The 20883-nt window shown below is 50.4% G+C and overlaps 1 protein-coding gene across 8 annotated transcripts in view; it reads left to right on the top strand.

Moving 5' to 3' along the window:
• BCORL1 (BCL6 corepressor like 1) overlaps positions 1-19796 on the top strand; it is a 65069-nt gene extending 45273 nt beyond the window's left edge. For 7 of the 8 annotated variants that reach the window (XM_077309180.1, XM_077309179.1, XM_077309176.1 and 4 more), the window contains 10 exons: positions 826-955; positions 2240-2320; positions 2785-3204; positions 6965-7182; positions 9989-10195; positions 10709-10875; positions 13570-13715; positions 14369-14446; positions 16497-16650; positions 18293-19796. In XM_077309180.1, coding sequence (XP_077165295.1) covers positions 826-955; positions 2240-2320; positions 2785-3204; positions 6965-7182; positions 9989-10195; positions 10709-10875; positions 13570-13715; positions 14369-14446; positions 16497-16650; positions 18293-18575 — 1884 coding nt within the window. In that variant the 3' untranslated portion in view covers positions 18576-19796. The remainder of the gene's footprint in view (positions 1-825; positions 956-2239; positions 2321-2784; positions 3205-6964; positions 7183-9988; positions 10196-10708; positions 10876-13569; positions 13716-14368; positions 14447-16496; positions 16651-18292) is intronic. The other variant, XM_077309183.1, reaches the window with a different exon arrangement.
• The last annotated feature ends 1087 nt before the right edge of the window (positions 19797-20883 follow it).

Here is a 20883-nt window from a genome sequence, read left to right as displayed (position 1 = left end):
ACGCAAAATTAGAGGTGGGACCGCAGAATTGGGTTCCACTGATGGACCCCAAACTGCTTTGCAGGTGACGCCAGATGATGTTTCTGTTTGGCCAGATTTCTCCCGTTCCCATTCTACAGAAAGGTAGAGGAAGAAGAGTTGGTTCTTATATGCCACTTTTCTCTTCCCAAAGGAAGCTCATAGCAGCTTACAGTTGCCTTCCCTTCCTCTCCCCACAACAGACACCCTGTGAGGTGGGTGAGGCTGGGAGAGCCCTGATATTCCTGCTCGGTCAAAACAGCTTTATCAGGAGTCTTACAATCGCCTTCCCATTCCTCTCCCCACAACAGACACCCTGTGAGGTGGGTGAGGCTGATATCACTGCTCGGTCAGAACAGCTTTATCAGGGCCGTGGCGAGCCCAAGGTCACCCAGCTGGTTGCATGTGGGGGAGTGCAGACTCGAACCCGGCTCGCCAGATTAGAAGCCCGCACTCGTAACCACTACACCAAGCTGGCTCTCTGGTCGAAGTAGCTGGCCCTCAGCCTTGCACTGAGTGGCTTCATATCCAAAGCAAGATGTTCCGGGACTTAGATCTTTCCTCTCCAGAAGGCAGGACTCTTCCTCTAGTGCTGGGCTGGCTGTGCTTACTCAGTGGCTAAGTCAAAGCACTCTGCAGTGGTTCAGGGGCACCGTTGCCCCCATGTGTTCAGTGCTCAGGATTGACCCCTTCTGTCCTGTTCGAATGGCCGTGCCCACTGTCGCTTGACCAGGAGGTTGGGCTTGAGCTGCAGCCTGGCGGAGGGAGTACGTGCCCATGACGGAAGTGCCTCTTCTGTGTCCACAGTGGCGGAAGCATCACGGCAACCTCCGTGACTGCAAGCGAGAGAGCCGGTTGGGTTCCACAAAGGAGCGCAGCAGCCTTCGCGTCAAGCGCAAACGCCGGAAGCCATCCCCAGGGCACAGCTACGAAGAAGGTACTGTCACCAAATGCGGGCTCTGCCCAAAACGGTAGCATCTGTGCAAGCTCCTTCCAGCTGGCCTTGGCCCATTTTGTCTGGCTCCTGCAAGAACGTTGTAAATGGAGTGGTGGGGGGGGGTGTGAACCTGGCTACCAAAGTGAGAAGCACTACAAGAACAGGGCTCTAGCCAGAAGGAGGAAGGTGTCTGGGTCTTTCAGAGATAGTTGAGTCTCATCCTGACTTTTCAGCTTCAATTAACAAAGCGACACTTCCAGTCCTTTCTATCTGCAGGGCTGTGAGTTTTAAAAAGAGAAGCAGAATTCTAGCCAGTTCAGTGTCAAAACAGAGCCGACATGTTTTGGTTAGAGAGTGCAAAGGGACTAATTTCTACTGAATCACAGGGACAGCTTCGTGTCATAATCATTCACGAAGACTGGGAGGCCTGTGTTCGAATCCCTGCTCAGACTTGAATCAGCCACAGTTTGTCAATCTAAAGGTAAAGGTAAAGGTATCCCCTGTGCAAGCACCGAGTCATGTCTGACCCTTGGGGTGACGCCCTCCAGCGTTTTCATGGCAGACTCAATATGGGGTGGTTTGCCAGTGCCTTCCCCAGTCATTACCGTTTATCCCCCAGCAAGCTGGGTACTCATTTTACCGACCTCGGAAGGATGGAAGGCTGAGTCGACCTTGAGCCAGCTGCTGGGATCGAACTCCCAGCCTCATGGGCAAAGCTTTCAGACGGCTGCCTTACCACTCTGCGCTACAAGAGGCTCTTCGCCACAATCTAACCTCCCTCAAAGGGCTGTTGTGAGGATAGAAATAAAGAGAGGGAGGCGTATGCCCAGCTCAGCTCCTTGGAGGAAAAGCAGGATTAAAAAGAGCCTCAAACTTCTTGATTTCGTACAAATGTGATTCTGCTTTAGTATCATGAGATAAAGCCCATTCATCGGATCGAGAACGTTACTGTTTGCACACCATGGCAGTGTCCCCGTGATGTAGCCTTAGTTCCTGTGTGTGCAAGCACAAGCACAACGTTTTGAGCTCCTGGAATAATTACGGTGCCGCCTACCGATTGCACAATCAGTTCCCCTCGCCAGGCTCTTCAGCTGAGGGCATGCATGCTACTGTTTTGGGTGGCATGCAGGAGGAAGGGGGAGAGAGAGAGAGACAGAGAGCTTCTTCCCCGTGCATAGCATTGGTGTAGCAGCCAGCCAGCCAGGTAAAAGTCACCGTTTCTTTTTTCCAGTACAGTTAGTTTTCAGATATCTCTTCTTGTTCTCCCCCCTGCCCCTCCCCCAGCTTTTGTTGAGAAGAAGGCAAAGAACAATTTCCGGGACTTCATCCCTGTGGTGTTGAGCAGCCGGACACGAAGCCAGTCAGGTGGGTGGCTGAGGAAAGGGGCACCTTAGATTGGGGGAAGGGAGCATGGCTTTTTGGAAGGAAGTTGCAGTCAGGTGGAAGAACGTGGGCGACAGGAGTTCTTGCTCATTGGCAAGTAGTACATGGGCATGCTGTAGAAGAGCATTTTGGTAGTAGCAGAGCTGGGGCCATGTCCTAAGGAACATGGAATAAGACAAAGTGATTTAATAGTTTTAGAATGCACCGTGCAGGCTTCAGAGTAACACCGATCTCTCCCTCAGGCTGAATACAAGACAGTGGGGAGAAATTAATTGTTGCTTTTGTATTTTTTGCTGTTGACTGTTTAATGAATTATATATGGGGGGGTGAGTAAAAATAATTCCAGATCAACAAAAAAAAAGGGGAACTAGTACCAAGAAAAGGACCACCCTATGTAGCCTTTAATGTGGATCTATACATGTTCTTTCCTTTCCTTTTTCCTGTAGGAAGCATAGGGGGCTCTTCTGCAAGCATGCTAGGGGACTGTGATGGGGCTGGCCACGACATCGGTCCGCTCCTGTTAGAGGACGAGGAGGTCACCGAGGAAGAGGACCTGCCCTCCCCGAAGCATCGCCGGCTGAGGAAGTCTCACCGGCTCTCCCCGCACTCCGGCTGCCGGGACCGGGAGAGGTCCCGTTCGGAAAGGGGCAGCCTTCACCTGAGCAAGACTCGGGATCTCCCGTGGCAAGTGGAAGCTGCCAGGCAGCTGTGGGACCACAAGGAAGTGGAGGAGGAGAGCAGCCACGTCAAGAGGAAGAAGAGGAGGCGGCAGAAAAGCTGGAAGTACCAGACGGGGGACTACCTGATCGAGCGGGACAAAGAAGAGCACACGAGCTGTTGCCACAAGCGGCGGAAAGCAAAAGCAGGTAACGGTGACAAGAAGATGGGCAGAGGAGTCGGAACACCAGGAATGGGGGTGTTCAGGGCGGTTCCCCTTGACATTGGTTGCCTGTTGCCAGCCAATTTTCTGCAGGGTCTGTAAGACGGAGCTCTTCCGCCAGGTTTATGGTTGAGGCCAGCACCCTAAGGAAGAGCTGGACCCCCCCCCCTGGACTATTCTTGGTGGTGAAATGATTAATGACCCCTTTGCCCCCTGGGCTGTGGGTGGGTTGGGTTAGGTTATGTATGTTCCGCCGCCTCTTGGTTTCTTGTGTTCGAGTTTTTAAAGCTATTTTATTTATTAGGGGAATTTTTATTGGGGATCGTATGTGCTGTGACCCGTCGATTTTACTTGATGGGGTCGCTCCGCATCCAGGACAGGCACACACTGCAGTCTGGACTACTCGACTTGGGCACTGTGACATGCCACAGAAGTATGGGGGAGGTCAGGAGAGAACGGGTAGAAGTAGAGGCCTGGAGGGTTACTCAGAACAGCTTGCCTGTTTATGACGGGTGTGGGGGGGAATCTGCAGGTTAGAACTGTACTTCCCAAGCTCAGGGGCGACCACCCCACTACCCCTTGCAGAAAGGGGCAGGAAGAGGACATTTCAGGGAAGATTTTCTTCTTGGAATGTCTGTCTTCCCAGTGAGCAGAGTGGATACTACCCAAACTGCTATCTTCTGGATGCTGCAGAGAAACGGGGGTGTAGAGATGCTTCTGGGTGGATGGAGCTCCTCCCTTTTTTTTTCCAGCTGGCTGATTTTAGGAAAGGGATCTGTGATGCCCTGATGTAGCCCTTCTCTGGAGCCAGTGTAGCATTAGTAACGGATGAGCATGCATAGGTCCCTCCTTGGCATGCAGCAGCCTGTGTTGTGCATGCAGTTTATTGCAAACTAGTAATCAAGCCCGCTGCAGCTAAATGCAGCGGGCGCTAGGGACTCACTGTGGGTGGGTGCTCCCTCGGCGGCGTTCTTCCGGCAGCGGTGGCGGTCCGATGGGGCGGTGGCTGCCCTGGGCGGCGTTCTTTTGGCGGCGGCGGACTGATGCGGTGAGAGGCGCTTTGCGCCTCTCGCCGTTTCAGGCCACCAGGCAGGGAGACCCCGGCAGCCGCGCTCCGCGCGACTGCCGGGGGCTCCCTCAGGCGGCGGCCTGACGCGGCTAGAGGCGCAAAGCGCCTCTCACCGCGTCAGGCCGGGAGCAACTGTGAGCCGCGCTGCGCACGGCTCACAGTTGCTGGGGCTGGGAATCGGAGGTCCTTCCGATTGTCTGTCATGAGGAAGGGTCCAATCCGGACCCTTCCTCATCACGGACAAATCCCACCTAGCAAGCCCTTAACCATTTATTTAGTCCGTGGCGCCCGCGGCGCCACGGGCGGTTTAAAGATAATCCAGGCATTCACCAATTGGAAGGAGCGAGTCCTGTAGCAGGAGAGGCAAATTCTAAAAGGAGGCCCTAATCTGTAAAGTTTGATAAGCTTTATTTTAGGGGGGGGGATGTATGAGAATGGTGCATGCATTGACCTCTTAATCCAACAGTTTTTGAAGGGAGAATGTAGTGTTTGTGCCTGACTATTTGGGGCATATTTTACAAAACTGAGACGATTGTTTTTATTATTTTACTTACTGTTATGTAACCATGTTTTTACCCGCCCTGAGCTGCAAAGGAAGGGCGGGCCATAAAAATATTTATTCTAAAAAAATTGGAAAGCCGACTTCTACAGCCAGTATAAATTATGCAAATGTATGTATTGGCTTGCTTTGCATAATTTATTCCGCTGCTGCTAGCTGGGAAGGAGGAACAGGTGGCCAGGCAGGAAGCTATAGGGAATTCAGCTCTGCCTTCCTGACCCCACTCCCTGGGTTCCTGAGTCTTTTTTAGGCATCACCTGTGTAGTGTAAGGCAGGAGTAGTCAAGCTGTGGTCCTCCAGATGTCCATGGACTACAATTCCCATGAGCCCCTGCCAGCAAATGCTGGCAGGGGCTCATGGGAATTGTAGTCCATGGACATCTGGAGGACCACAGGTTGACTACCCCTGGTGTAAGGCAAAGGATGGATCCATTAAGGTTAGAAACTTACTTTGAACTAACATTAAACAAAAGCCGTGGCAGGTTTCTGCACCCAACCCCTGCACTGTCGCAGTGCTTCGTCTGGATTCAGATGCCCGGCTCTTACAGATGCGTGTCCACCTTCCATTTTTGGAAACCTCCAGATCCCACAGGCTTCCTAGGCAATTTATTCCACTGCAAAACTGTAACAACAAACTAGGCCATCTTTCCTAACGCTTCGTCTGTTTCTCCCTTCTCCCTGTCATTTAAGCGTAAACTGTGATCTATGGCCTCTCTCTTTTCAGAAATCCCCCTTCCCAAGAATTATCTGAAAAGATATCGGAGGGGAAGCAAGGTCACTCAGTTTTGCAGCTTGCCAAACGGCCCGCGTAGCTGGTGGCAGCAAAACCAGCCTTCGACTGTGGCCTTTGCTCCAGCCCTGCTGGGCACAAGCAAGGCTTAAATCAGGGGTAGTCAAACTGCGGCCCTCCAGATGTCCATGGACTGCAATTCTCATGAGCCCCTGCCAGCAAACGCTGGCAGGGGCTCATGGGAATTGCAGTCCATGGACATCTGGAGGGCCGCAGTTTTGACTACCCCTGCATTAAATCTTCAGTTGCGACGCCAAGCCGAGGCCTTCTGGTTTTGCAGGCCACGTCCAGCGGCCACCAGAGGGCAGACTGCTCCTGTGCAGCTTCTGCATTAGTCCTAGGCAGAAAGAGAATTTGTGAGCAGCCCGGAAGCTTCAGGGGTGTGTAGAGGAGAGCCCTGGTGAAAGTCTGCCTGTGGGCAATCAGAAGGTTTGTGCCTTCCTGTAGCAGCTTTACCTTTACCTGCTCCCATCACAGGATGCACAGGTCAAACTGAGGCATGCCTGTGAAAGAAGGGCCTGCAGGTCTAGAGGAAAAGCATGTGTAAAGGGAGGCTCAGTGAGATGTAGTTTATCTCCATGCCTTGAAGAGTTTCCGCCACCCATTTCTACGCATTAAGCTTCTGCTAAACGGTGGAGCATCCCCCTGCCTGTGGCAACCTGGGGGGGAGCCTCCTGTTCTGCTAAGAGGGAAACTGTGGCCCATCTGTCTGTGTTCTCATGGTCTTGCCCTGGCAGGTGAAGCTGCTCTTGAGTAAAATCCCGTGTAAAGACCATGTGAGGCAGGGGTAATCAAACTGCGACCCTCCAGATGTCCATGGACTACAATTCCCATGAGCCCCTGCCAGCAAAGGCCCCGAGGAGATCATACTTTGCTCAAGACCCCTGGCCCTCAACCAGGGCCAGGACCTTTTCGGTCCTGTTCCCAACCTGGTGGAATGCTCTTCCAAATTACATCAGAGCCCTGTGGGACCTTGAACGGTTTTGCACGGCTTTTGTAAACATTCAGGCCTATGGTTGAGGCCTAAAACAGCAGCTGAATCATGTTGTCCTCCCTATCAAAGACCCTAGTTAAAATACCAACTGGGGCCTCTATGAACCTTCCACCTCCTCTTTCTTCTTCTTCAACAGAGGCATTTTGAGTGAGCTCCTGAAGGCAGGTAGTTTGACTAATCCAGCCCTCTTTTTTTCTGCTCCCCGGCTTGACTTGTGTAATGAGTTCTTGCTTGGGTCCTTGATTTTGAGATAGGCTGCTGTAGTGAAGGAGTCAGTTCTTATTTCCCAGAATCCTCTGCACTCTAATCCCCCTTTCCTCTGGTTTGTCTGTCAGACTTCAGGTACCGGAAGCACAAGGGGTCTGCCCCAGGCAAAGGCACTGAGCTACGCCTGCGAAGCCAGCTTTCTCCAACCCTTCCTGGGCATCTGGACTTCCACAATGGATTCCTCTTGGACCACCCGGACTCAGCTCCTATTCAGGAAGTGCTAGAGAAGCCATCTGGGAAACGCAAATGTAAAACCAAACATTTGTCTGGCATCTGTGAAGAGAAGGTATGACAGTGCAGTGAGGTGGGCAGCTGTACCAGGGTAACATTCGAGGGCCTCATATATTACGTGGAAAAGCCGTCATCAGATCTCTCAGTGTTTATTTTAATTATTATTTTTCAAAAGCAAGGGCCAGTGTGGTGTAGCAGGTAGAGTGTCAAAGTAGGACCTGGAAAAAACAGGTTCAAATCCCTGCTCTACTATAGGAGTTCACTACATGACCATGGGTCAGTTACACATTCTCAGCCTCATCCCTGTCCCCAAGGAAGTCTGCTTGACCTCAACCAGGGCCTGAGCCTTTTCAGTCCTGGACCCCACCTGGTGGAACAAGTTGCCAGCCGAGATCAGGGCCCTTCCTGAGCTCCCAAAATTCCATAGGGCCTGCAAAGGGGAGCTCTTCCACCAGGCATTTGGTCAAGGTTGGCCAAAACTAAATAACATCTACTGGGCCCCAAACCTCCCTCCCTTGAACCCATGAGACAGATCGGACCAACCATGGGCCTATTAGATTGTTCATTATGTTGAATGTTATTTTCTCTATTTATTGTTATTATTACAGTTACATTCATTATAATCAGTGAGTTTGATGTATTCTGTTATGTTCTTTGTAAACTGCTCTGAGCCTTAGGAGGGGGCGGTATACAAATGTAATAATACCAACAACAATAACAACCTATGCCACAGGGTTATTGTGAAGATAAAATGACGGAGAGGAGAACAATGTTGAGTCTTTTGTATTACTCACTTCTTTTGAAAGCTGTTTATGAAGCCACCCTGGTTTTTTAGGTTCCTCCCAATTTTCTTCCTAAAGGGAATTGTCTGTGACTGTGTCTTCAGTATTTTTGAGAAACTCCCAATCTTCTTAGGTTTTTCTGACCATGAGATTCTACTCAACATAACTTTTAAGTTTGTTAAAATTTGCTCTCCTTAAGTCCAGCCTCTATGTCTCACTACGTACAGCTTTTCTCTTCCCTAAGATCATAAAATCCAAAATCTCATGGTCAGTACTACCAAACGTGCCCACAACTTTTACCTGGTCAACCAGTTCTTCCCTATTGGCGAGAATCAAGTCTAAACAAGCAGACTCCCTCATTGCCGCTTCCACTTTCTGAGAAATGAAGTCAGCAAGACAAGAATTTACTGGACTTTTCATTTTTAGTAGAACTGGTCTTCCAACTGACATGTGAGTCATTGAAATCTCCCGTGACCACTAGGTCCTGTCTCTCTGAGAACTTTGTAATCTGGTCTAGGAGCATCTCATCCAATCCCCTGCCTGGCCTGGCGGTCTATAGCAGACCCCCACCCTAATTCCACTGTTATTTCCTACTCTTTTTATTTTTTACCCAAAGGCCCTCAGCTGAACTCTCATGCTCAGACACATCTATTTCCACAGAAATATATATATTTAACATATAGCGCCACTCCTCCCCCTTCTTTGTCTGTCCCTTTAAGATAAGTTGTACCCCTCAATCCTAATATTCCAGTTGTGAGAGTTATCCCAACAGGTTTCTGTAATGCCTGTTATATCACAGTCCCCTTCCTTTATAAGGACTTCTAGTTCTACTTGCTTGTTTCCCATACTCTGCACAATACTGTAGAGACATTGTAATCCTTCATACACTTACTTTTTAAACTTTCCTGTAAGTTAACAGTTCCCTGCATATGTGCCATTCTCTTTAATTCTTCTATATTCCTATCTACAGTTATCTAATTAGGCTGTGAATGTACATCTCACTCCCACATTGGGCTCAGTTTAAAGCCCTCCTCAACAGGTCTGCAAGACTCTTTGCAAGGACATTTTTCCCCACCCTTGTGAGGTGCAAACCATCTCCCGATAGAACAGCCTCATCACGGCAGTTCAATCCAGGGACCAAAAAAACGAAACCTTTCCCGATGACACCAAAGATGTAGCCAGTCATTTATCTGCATTATTTTACTTTCCCTTCCTAAGCCTCAGCTATTAACAGCAAGAACTGATGGAAACACAGCCTGTGCTCCCAAGTCCTTCATTTCCCCCCAAGGCCACGTAGTCTCATTTCATATGCACCACACTGCACTGGGCAGTATCATTTGTTCTCACATGAATGAGCAGGAAGGGATCTCTGTCCTTGGGCTTTACAAGTCTTTCCACCCTTTCCGTGACATCCTTGGTTCTCGCACCAGGTAGACAGCATACCTCTCGAGACATCAAGTCCGGTAGACACACTTTGGCTCCTGCTCCTCTCAGTAGGGAATCCCCAATTACCAAGCAGGCCCAGCATTCTAGACTTGAGAAGAACACACATCAGGGTGTCTCCAAAGGAACCAGTTCACAGCCACAACAACCCCATGAAAAGTCCAAGTTCCCATTGCTGAGAAAAAGTGGTTGTGTCTTTAATGACTCAGAGTCAGCTTGATCTTATTTTGTGGAATGGACTAGACCAGGGGTAGTCAAACTGCGGCCCTCCAGATGTCCATGGACTACAATTCCCAGGAGCCCCTGCTGGCATCTGGAGGGCCGCAGTTTGACTACCCCTGGACTAGACAGATTGGGGCACACAGCCGTGAAAGCTGGTGTGCCAGAACCTAGATTCAAGTGGATAGCCTGTTGGTCTGAAGCAGCACAACACAAATTGAGTCCAGCAGCACCTTTAAGACCAACAAAGATTTACTCAAGGTGTGAGCTTTCATGTGCAGGCACAGTGCCTCAGCCAAATGTATCCAAGGTGCTTGATTTGCATTGTGCATATGGCTTGCAGAAATCTGCTGCTGGTGCAGAATTTTGCTTTAGGAAATCCTCTCTGATGGCTTTCCTTGTGCCCAATTTTTTCAGGCCAAGGCACGATGGAATCAGTCCAAGATACACTTTCCAAAGAAGTCCCGGGGGTCCTGTCCATCCAGCAAGTCACGGCAGCACAGCTCAGAGAAGACCTCAGAACCTCCTGCGGCCCCACCAGTGCCCCCTGAAGCTCGGCGTCTGATTGTGAACAAGAATGCCGGGGAGACACTGTTGCAGAGGGCTGCTCGGCTCGGCTACAAGGTAAGCACTTGTTCTGTGGGGAAGGGGTGAGAGTCCAGCTCAGCACAGATGGATTGAATAAACCACGATTGTCTTGTTACAAAACAGAGACGTGGGAGTCCTTGGGAGTAGATTGCTTTCTACCGCTCTCTCCTCCGTGGTATGCAATTGGATATTTGAAGATGTCCTAGTTGCCAAGAAGCTGTGGTTTATCACAGCATTGGAATCAGGCCAAATGATGAACTTTGGTTTGTTCCCTTGATTAGACACCCAGTTTACAAACTATAGGCAACCGCGGTTGGTCGTTTTGCCCAATTATGACATTATAGCTGTGACCAGCCAGCGCTTCTTGGGAAATAGGAAACTTTCAGCTGTCCAAGCTGTGCCTGATAAAAAGAGGCAAGGAGGCAAACCTGAGGACTACCAAAGTTTGTTCTTGAACTTTGTGATGTCTAAGAGCACCAAGGGATAAACGAGGGTTGCTTTCTTCACCAACCTTGGAGGGTTTTTATATACCTCTGTGTGTTTCTGCAGGATGTGGTGATGTACTGCCTGCAGAAAGAGAACAGCGATATCAACCACCAGGACAACGCCGGCTATACCGCCTTGCACGAGGCCTGTGCACGGGGCTGGATAGACATCCTGCACATCTTACTGGAGCATGGCGCAAATGTCAACTGCAGCGCACAGGACGGCACCAGGTGAGTTGGCCCCTGGAACAAACGCTCATACCGGGGGCTGCAACAAAGTGGCCTTTGTGGTGATTAACAGCGGCAGCATCTAATCTGGAGAACCAGGTTTGATTCCTACTCCTCCTGCACAGGCAGCCAGCTGGGTAACCTTGGACCAGTCACAGTTCCCTCAGAGCTCTCTCAGCCTCACCTACTTCACAGGATGCCTGTTGGGAAGAGAGGAAGGGAAGGTGGTTTTCAGCCGTTTAGAGACTCTTTTAGGTTGTATAAAAATGGTCACCAAAAAAACCCGCTCTTCTTTTTCTTCTATGGCAGAAGCAGCAGAATAGGGATATTTTTTCTCCCTAACTGGGTCGCATTCAAAGATGAGGCCTCAAGCGGTTAAGTCCCGCAAGGGCTGCACGAACCCAAGTGACGGCCCTTCTAGTGCAGAACAATCTACTCCAGCCAGTGGCTGCTCTGCATGTTCTCAGGACAGATGTCTTCCTAGCGAACCAAAGGTGCTTAAGCCAGAGATGGCAGTCTTTGACTCAGGACCAGTATATATGAAAAAGTATACATTTTGCCACCGAGCTCTGTCTCCTCCTCTGCCTGCCTGGCACTTTAAAATTCCTGCAGCTCATGATATTATTTATTAATAATACGGTGGTTGCTCGGTTACCGAGAACAGAGGAGATGTGGCCAGTTCTCCACATCTGAGAATGTTCAGCGTACTGGTGAGTCCGGCCAGCAGGAAGAACAGAGAAAGCTCTGTGCACTCAGTATTGTGTGAATGCAAGAGGTTGAAACAATGTGAATTTTTTTCCCTGGCTATTAACGAGTTGGATCCAAACCTTGACTTCTGCTAGCAGAGGACAGGAGTTGATTTTCACGGTCTCCCCACGCCCAAGTTGTGTCTGCTGGTCCCCCCAGGGACAGCACTTGGAGGAGAGAACAAAATAAGCTGCACTAGGAAGGAGGAGACGGGCAAATTCCACTCCTCATGCTAAGCTCTGCTTATGCTACAGTGAAGGATTCCTTAAAAAAAAGGATCATCATTTTATCCTGATAGTTCTGCCTTGGGGAGGGCTGGCAGTCCAGAATGATGATGTTGTTAGTTGCAAAGTCGTGTCCGACCCATGGCGACCCCATGGACAATGATCCTCCAGGCCTTCCTGTCCTCTGCCATTCCCCGGAGTCCATTTAAGTTTGCACCGACTGCTTCAGTGGCTCCATCCAGCCACCTCATTCTCTGTCATTCTCACTTTCTTCTTTTGCCCTCAAACGCTCCCAGCATTAGGCTCTTCTCCAGGGAGTCCTTCCTTCTCGTGAGGTGGCAGACCAGAATAAGTCCCAACAAAGATGGTGAGGGGTTTGGAGACCAAGATGTATGAGGAAAGGTTAGGGAAGCTTGGTCTATTTAGCCTAGAGAGGAGACGACTGCGAGGGGATCTGATAACCATCTTCAAGTATTTAAAAGGCTGCCATATGGAGGATGGAGCAGAGTTGTTCTCTCTTGCCCCGGAGGGACAGACCAGAATGAATAGGATGAAATTAATTCAAAAGAAATTCTGTCTCAACATCAGGAAAAAGTTCGTGAGTTAGAGTGGTTTCTCAGTGGAACAGGCTTCCTCGGGAGGTGGTGGGTTCTCCATCTTTGGAAAAATTGGATAGCCATCTGACAGAGAGGCTGATTCTGTGAAGGCTCAAGAGGCTGGCAGGTTACAGTGGATGAGCGAGAGGGTTGTGAGTGTCCTGCATAGTGCAGGGGGTTGGACTAGATGACCCAGGAGGTCCCTTCCAACTCTATGATTCCATGACCTTTGGCAAGCCGTATGTTGGCTCCTTCCTTGATTTTTCACCTTATGTTAAAAAAATCTGCAGCTTTTTGGAAATACAGTGGGAAGTGTGCATGGGGGATTCTACCCCATTGCTGCCTAACCAGTAAAGCTGTTCCTGTCTTCCAGTGTCCTGACCTGCAAGCACAGAAGCTGCACATTTAATAGAATAAAATCATTTTAGGCACATATTTCCGCATCTGTTCTGCATTGCACTTTGTCAGACCTGGGGTGAATAACCTCTCTGCCTTGGGTATTCCCTGGATGATCTTGGGCCAGTCGCTGTTTCCCGACATAACGTACCTCACATGGAACAATGTCTGAGTCCAGTGGCACCTTTAAGACCAACAAAATTTTAATGCTGGATATAAGCTACTGTGTGCATGCCTCCATGCATTTTGTGCATGCACACAAAGATTCTACCCAGAAAATATTTTTGTGGGTCTTAAAGAGGCCGCTGGACTCAGATGATGTTGTATTACTTTGGACCAACAAGGTGACCCCGCCTGAATACTTTCCAGGGGGGCTGTAGAAAGGATAAAATGGAAGAGGGGAGAACAGTGGTCTAAAGAGGAATATAGAAGTCTATATAGAATCATAGAATCATAGATTTGGAAGGGGTCATACAGGCCATCTAGTCCAGCCCCCTGCTCAACGCAGGATCAGCCCTAAGCATCCTAAAGCATCCAAGAAAAGTGTGTATCCAACCTTTGCTTGAAGACTGCCAGTGAGGGGGAGCTCACCACCTCCTTAGGCAGCCTATTCCACTGCTGAACTACTCTGACTGTGAAAATGTTTTCCCTGATATCTAGCCTATATCGTTGTACTTGTTAATATTGACTCTTTAATCCTATGAAATGTGCTTAATGCTCTCATCTCTTGGCAGGCCGGTTCATGATGCTGCAGCAAATGGCAACCTGGAGACCATGTGGCTCCTGCTCTCCTATGGTGCTGACCCCACCCTGGCCACCTATTCGGGGCAGACGGCCTTGAAGCTGGCCAGCAGCGATGCGATGAAAACCTTCCTTTCTGGTAATGGTCCTTTGTGAACGGCTTTGGCTTGAACTTCATGGGGAAACACGTGCTAAAATGGAAAAGTTCATGGCAGCTTTTTGAACAAAAGTCACACCACTGGCTTGCAAGAGGACATTCTGTGAAGGGGGGTGGCAGGTTACAGTCAATGAGTGATAGGGTTGTGTCCTGCATAGTGCAGGGGGTTGGACTAGATGACCCAGGAGGTCCCTTCCAACTCTATGATTCTATAATCGGTAATGTTACCTTGTGGCTTGCCAGGGCCTTGGGCAGAGATGCCATCTGCCTGAGATTTCGGAACTGGTGATGCCAGGCACGGAATTTGAGGTTTTCTGTGTAGCATGGCAGGTTCTCTGCCAGTGAGTCCCATCCCCTCCATCTGGCATCGTTTTAAAATTTGTGCGAGCCACCTCAGTAGACGCCCTGTCCCTTTGTTGGACGGTTGTAAGGGGTTAAATCCTCACAGATTCTGCAAGGAGGGCTCCATGAGCAGGACACCCAGTTGTTGCTGGTTCTTGCCCCATTCAACCTGGCTGGGAAATCGGTGTGTGTTTGTTGTCCTGGCACTCTTCACAGACCCCACAGGAATGTTTCCTGTGTGACCCCAACGGGAGACGATCTGCTGCTGAACCCGTTCTGTATCCTTCTTTTAGATTACCTCTTGGACCTTCAGGGGCGAACTGACGGGGACCCCCGAACGGCCTGGGAGTTCTACGGCAGCACTGTACAGGGTAAGTGGAGCTGGTGGGCTTCCACTCTGCCATCTAGTTGTGCAGCAACTGTAAACACCATTTTATAGAATTCCTTCAAGCCTTCCAAACTCTTCTCAGACATTGCCTTGTTGTCCCTCCAGTGACCCCCGTGAGTTGGTAAGTGTCCTCGTCTCCCGTGTTGGAGCGGAGAAGGCAAAAAATTGGTGGTAGTGACTATATGATTTTGGACTTTATGATCTTGGGGAAGAGAGAAGCTGTACGTAGTCACACATACAGGCTGGACTTCAAGAGATTATGTTGGGTAGAATCCCATGGTCATAAAAACATTATATGGAAGTCCAAGAAGGTTGGGAGTTTCTCCAAAATGAAATACTTGAAGGCACAATCGCAGACAATTCCCTCGAGAAGGAAAACTGGGAGGAACCTAAAGAAACCAGGATGGCTCCATAAGCAGCTTTCACAATAATTGAGTAATAAAAAAGACTCATTTAGGAAATAGAAGGAGGACCTTATAACCAAGGAGGAATATAAACAAATAACCAAGGCCTGTTGGGAGAATGTTAGAAAAGCAAAAGCTCAGTATGAGTTTAGGCTACCAGGAAATGGTAAAAACAACACAAAAGGATTCTTTAGTCATATTCAAAGTAAAAAAAAGAATAGGTATGTGGCAAGGCCATTGCATGGACAATAAAGTGACATTATAACAGGTGATGAACAGAGGGCTAAATTGCTCAATTCCTACTTCTCCTCAGTCTTCTCTTGCAAGGAGAATTGTTCTCAACATGGCAAAATCATTTCATGTGATGAGGGATTGGGTTTGTGGCCTAGGATCACTGTAGGTTTAGTCTATAAACACCTAGTTTCTTGAAATGAAACCAACTATTTTGGGCCAGATGAATGGCATCCAAGAGTACTAAAAGAATTTGCAGGTGTAATTTCTGAGCCTCTGTCCATTATTTTTGATCATTCTTGGAGAACAGGTGAAGTGCCAGTAGATTAGAGGCAGGTAAATATTATCCTCATCTTCAAGAAAGGGAAAAAGGAATATCCACATTTTTTTTAGAAAGTAGGTGAACTTAAGCAGATTGTGAGTTGGGTGGGCAGGAAGGGATGTGCCAGTGTTTGTCTCTTGTGGCCCTTCCTTGCATACCGAGGGAATTGCTGATTGTCACTGTGGGATGGTAGGTGAATTTCCTCCAGGCCAGGCTGGATTCTGGAGACTTTTGGTTGAAAGATTATTTGGGCTTGAAATTGGGGTCACTGCAGGTGACTGCAAGTGCTTGTGAGTTCCTGCCTTGTGCATGGGGTTGGACTAGATGACTCTTGCGGTCCCTTCCAGCGCCATGATTCCATGAGGACATGCCCACATGTGCTTGAGATGCAACAGCCACATGATCTAACAGTTGCTCCATGAAAAACCAAGTTCCGTGACCTATATATGTTAATATAGAGTCTGTGCATTCTGTTTCACGTTTTGCATAAATTATTCTTTGGGTTCTGCTTCTGTGTCTACTACTGGAAGTTTTGCTCACTTGTTTTTCTCACCTGAGACACGTTGCCCACATAACTCACAAACAACACCTCTATAAGTACTAGAGCCTTACTGTTGCTGTTCCCCACCCCAGTTGCAGAAGAGATGTTCAGGGCAGATGTTGTGGACGACCCATCTCCTGTGGTTTCAGAAGCCAGAGGAGAAGCAGAATGGGGCTTCTCAAATCCTTGTATGCAGTTTATGAGCCTCTGCCACCAGCCTTCTCCCCTGACCTGGATAGCCCAGCTAGGCTGCTCTCACCAGATCTCAGAAGCTAAGCAGAGTCAGCCCTGGTTAATATTTGCATGGGAGACCACCAAGGAAGTCCAGGGTTGGTACACAGCAGCCAGCAATGGCAAACCATCACTGAACATCTCTTGCTCTGAAATCTCTATGGGACTGGCATAAATTGGCTGGAACTGTATGGCTCTTCTTAACATCACCTACCTTCTCTGCACTTGGGCTTCTTCTACAAGGCCAGCTATGGAGCTTTGCCCCTCTTCTTACATATCCCTTTTCCTGTGTTCCTCATTCCAGAGGGGAAAGATGAGATTAGCTGCGACCTTTTGCTCAACCCACCTGGGAGCTCAGATCAAGAGGAAGATGAGCAGGAGTCAGACCGCTTCATGTTCGAGTTTTCCGACCAGCAGCTGCTCCCCTGCTACAACCTGCAGGTCTCCGTCTCCCGGGGGTGAGTCGCTGAGCCTCGGGTCTCCCCGTTGGCATAGGAAGGTTTGGGAAAGCAGGCCTGCTCCCTGCATCGTTGCTCCCCGGGAGAAGAGCTGCAGAGCGAGCTCGCGTGCTGGGAAGGGTGATTTTAATTGGGTAGCAGGCCTAGCAGTTACCAGCAGGGACAGAAGGCCGAACCAATTAGAGGGCAAGAGCAAGAAGCAGCTTTGAGAGCCATTGGCAGGGGGGCGGGGAAACAGACATTTGCTTATGGAGTCAAGACTGCGGCCTTGCTGGGCTCAGGTAGGGCCCATGCAGGGTCACGCCAGCTGCTCGAGAAGGGGAAGGGGCATTTAGACAACCCATAGCGGCCTGTGACAGCCCCCCCCCCCTCCCAAAACCAGGACATGGATTTGAGAAAGGAAGGCAGTTTTACTTTTGGTGGGGAAATACCAAAATATTGCAAAACGGGGAGGGGGCAGACTTGTACAAAGAACCCCACTCTCTAACCCAGGGGTAGTCAAACTGCAGCCCTCCAGATGTCCATGGACTACAATTCCCAGGAGCCCCTGCCAGCGTTCGCTGGCAGGGGCTCCTGGGAATTGTAGTCCATGGACATCTGGAGGGCCGCAGTTTGACTAGCCCTGCTCTAACCTAAGCAAGCAATGCAGAAAGCCATGCTGATCTACGCTGCCTCATTTATTACATGTTCAGTAGCCATGTTTGAGGGGAGGAGCGGACCAAAGAGGCTAAGTGCTGAAGTCCCATGGCCTCATACTTTTGCATGCACAGCTTTCTGAGGCTGCAGTAGGCACTGACCAGTGTTTTTAAGCATGCCACCCTTGTAGAAGTGTGAGAAAATTGAGGCTAAAAAAGAGAGGGAGGAGAAATCTGCATTCTGTTCGCCGTGCCCTCACAGCCCTACGTATGACTCCATTCTAGTGGCAACGAGGGGAAGGGGACTGGACTTGGGGCTGTGTCTTTCAGCACATTTCCACCTGCAGCACTACAAGGAACTTTGGGACATGCACAGCATATATTTTGTCTTGGGAAGGGTTGGTTTTTAGACCCCGCTTTTCACTACCCAAAGGAGCCTCAAAGTGGCTTATAATCACCTTCCCTCCTGCTCCACACAACAGGTAACCTGTGATGTAGATGAGGCTGAGAGAACCGTGACTGGCCCAAGGTCACCCAGCGAGCTGCATGCGGAGGAGTGGGGAATCAAACCCGGCTCACCAAATTAGGAGCCACTGCTCTTAACCACTACACCAGCCTGTAATCTGGAGAACCAAGTTTGATTCCCCACTCCTCCTCCACAGGTAGAGAACTGGATGACCTTGGGGCAGTGGCAGTTCTCTCAGAGCTCTCAGCTCCACCTACCTCGCAGGGAGGCTTGTTGTGGGGAGAGGAAGAGAAAGGTGTTTTTAAGCTGCTTTGAGATCCCTTCGGGCAGTGAAAAGCAGGCTATAAAAGCCGACTCTTCCTTCTTGCCACGGGATCCTCTCAAAGGCAGATCTTTGTCCATCTGGATTAGAGCACAGGGCTCCCATCCGTGACAGGGGAATGCAACTCCTGCCCTGGCATTTAGCTCCAGTGGGGAGGGGGGGCTGATGAGACGGAAGGGAAGCAACATCTCCTGACTTTGCCCTGCCTTTCCCCGCCAGCCCCTGCAACTGGTTCCTTTTCTCCGACGTGCTCAAGCGCCTCAAGCTCTCGTCCCGGATCTTCCAGGCCCGCTTCCCACACTTCGAGGTGACCACCCTGCCCAAGGCGGAGTTCCAGCGCCAGGTGGCATCGAGCCAAGTGCTGGCCGCGGAAGAAATCCAGGAGCGCCTGCTGCCCCCCCTGGCTCTGGGCACCGTAGAGACAGTGGAGCTGGTACGCTACGAGCCGGAGCTGGTCCGGCTGCTGGGCTCAGAGGTGGCGTTCGAGGCCTGGAGCAGCTGACGGGGTCCCGGGTGCCCTCCCGCCCTCCCCCTCCCGCTGCCGTCGGACTACGTTGTGAGGCAATAAATCTGTAACGGACCAATGAGAAGCCGCCTTCTCACGGCCAACCACGGGGGCCCCCCAGTGAACAGCAGCAGCAGGTGCTCGTTGCCCCCACCTGCAGGGGGGGCCAGAAGCTGCCTCTTCCCTCACCCCGGACTCCCCGCTAGTTGACCCTGCTGCCACCCTCCGTGGCTTCGAGCCCTCTCTGTGGAACCACGTCTCTCTCCCCTGCCCACCCCCACCCCCCGAAGCTCTTCCAGAGTATTTATTTAATTAGTATTTAATTTGTGGTGTTCCTTTGTTCCTGCTCAGTCTGCATCACTGTGATTTTGGGGGGAGTGGAAGGTCCCTCCTGCAGCTGCCCACCCCCAGGTCAGGATGTGCTAAGGGAACTGGGCCACTGCTGCCCTTCCCCCCCCCAGTCATCTCCCTCCCCCCAGAAAAGGGGCAGTGAGGAGGCCCCGATCCTTCTGCTTCTCTTTTTTCAGTTTTACAGCCGCCCAGGTTCTGGTGGGGCGTTTCTCACTCCCCAGCCTGTTTGCGAGATTTCCACTTTGGCTCCGAAGTGTCATCCGGCCACACTGGAGGGGCAACCAGAGACTGGATTAAGTTATAGAGCCAAAGGCAGCTGAATGTTTTCAGCCATCTCTCCCCACCCCCCGCCCTTTTACCTTCCCCTTTGGTTTAATCCATTCAGGTGGCAAGAGGGGAGTTCCCCAGGGGGAGTGTTGGGGGGGGGGGAAGCACCCACCAGCAAGAGAGGTGAAGTGGGGGGGTGTAGATGGTACAGTTTTATTGTACAGGTGCTAACAAGGACTGGACAATCGGCTTTCTGGCTCTTCTCTGTGCTGCAGGGTGGGGAAGGTGGGGTGTTCTGTTTTCTCCATTTGTGTTGGTTTCTTCTCCTTTCCCACTCGGGGAGCTGCATTGCCTGTCCCACCTCACCTACCCCACCAAGCCGACTGGCTGCCTTTTCAGGCTCCCCTCTTGGACAAAGCAAACAGTATATTTTCTCTAAGCCCCCCCCCCCCACCCTCTTTTACGCCGAGGGTTCTCAAGCCTTTGGGATATGTGTTCTGGCTGCTGTTTTATTTCTGATTTTTTTTTTTTTTTGGTTTATTCTTACGCAACAGGCTGTGGTGTCCAAAACACTTATGTACAGAAAAAACCTGCATCAGGGCTCCTGCCTCCTGCCTCCTTTTTGGTTCTTGGTGCCTTGGGGGTGGGAGGGCCAAGGGGGGGAGACTGAGTGACATGGGTGGTGTGTGCGTGTGTGTGTTCCATCTCTTTTTAAGACCTATTGCACCTAGGGGGTGTGCAGTTTCGCACAGTTCGGCCACCTCGGCAATCACAAATCTGCACACCCCTAATGTACTTGTCAGCCAGGACTGCTCCCCGGCACATTTTAGCCATAATTGGGCTCACCAGGATACTGCCCTGGAGGCTCCCGGTCTCAGCCCACGAGGGCCACAGAGAGGTCCTTGCTTCATTGCCCCAACCTGCTGACCAACCAGCGAGGCAGCCAAGAGCTTTTATTTTCGTGCTACTTTTGAAGCCCTTTTGCCTACCCCGCCTACCATCTTCTCAAAGAACATGAAGACACCCCCTGCCTGGTAGAGCCTTAAAGGGAAATCCTGATGGGGCAGCTACTTGTCTCTCCCCGGTTTCCTCCCACTTCACCCACCAGGGAGGAGGACTGCTGCCCAAACGGCCTGGGGTTGGGAAGCGGTGGGGGAGAACTTCGCTGGCTCCGTCAGAAAGTCAGATCGTAGCCGCTGGAGATCCACAACACATCCTACTACTTTTAAATATTTGAAACGCTTGCAGGAAACCCAACTTGGAGGGGGTGAGGGCGAACCCTTGGTCCTCTGCCCTTTTCCTGACCTTGTGACTGCAGATTCCCCCTTGTTGGACAAAATGGCTATTTTAGGAAAGGAATTATGGTTAGGAAAATACAGGAGAAAAGGTTTTTTTTTAGAAAACAAAGAACTGTTGCCACTTGTGTTTTAAAACAACTGGGGCGATCTATGGTGTCGTGGTTAGCGTGGGGACGGTGCCGATGAAGAACCGATCGCGTCATACTGGCTGGTTGAAAACCAACGGAGGGAACCGCAGGCCTGTCCATATCTAATGGTGACCTTCCCGTCTCATTAATTCTCCCACAGCCTTCCGCAGGGCTCACTGAAGCCTCTTAACACGGAGCCCTTTATTCTGCTAGTACAAGTGCTCCGTAACCTTTTACAAATCCTTCCAGTTGTGCCAAGCG

The sequence above is a fragment of the Paroedura picta genome, chromosome 13 (genome assembly GCF_049243985.1).
Source record: "Paroedura picta isolate Pp20150507F chromosome 13, Ppicta_v3.0, whole genome shotgun sequence".
Lineage (NCBI taxonomy): Eukaryota > Metazoa > Chordata > Lepidosauria > Squamata > Gekkonidae > Paroedura > Paroedura picta.
Note: the sequence above shows the minus strand (reverse complement) of the source record. Positions and strands in the feature narration are given on the sequence as shown.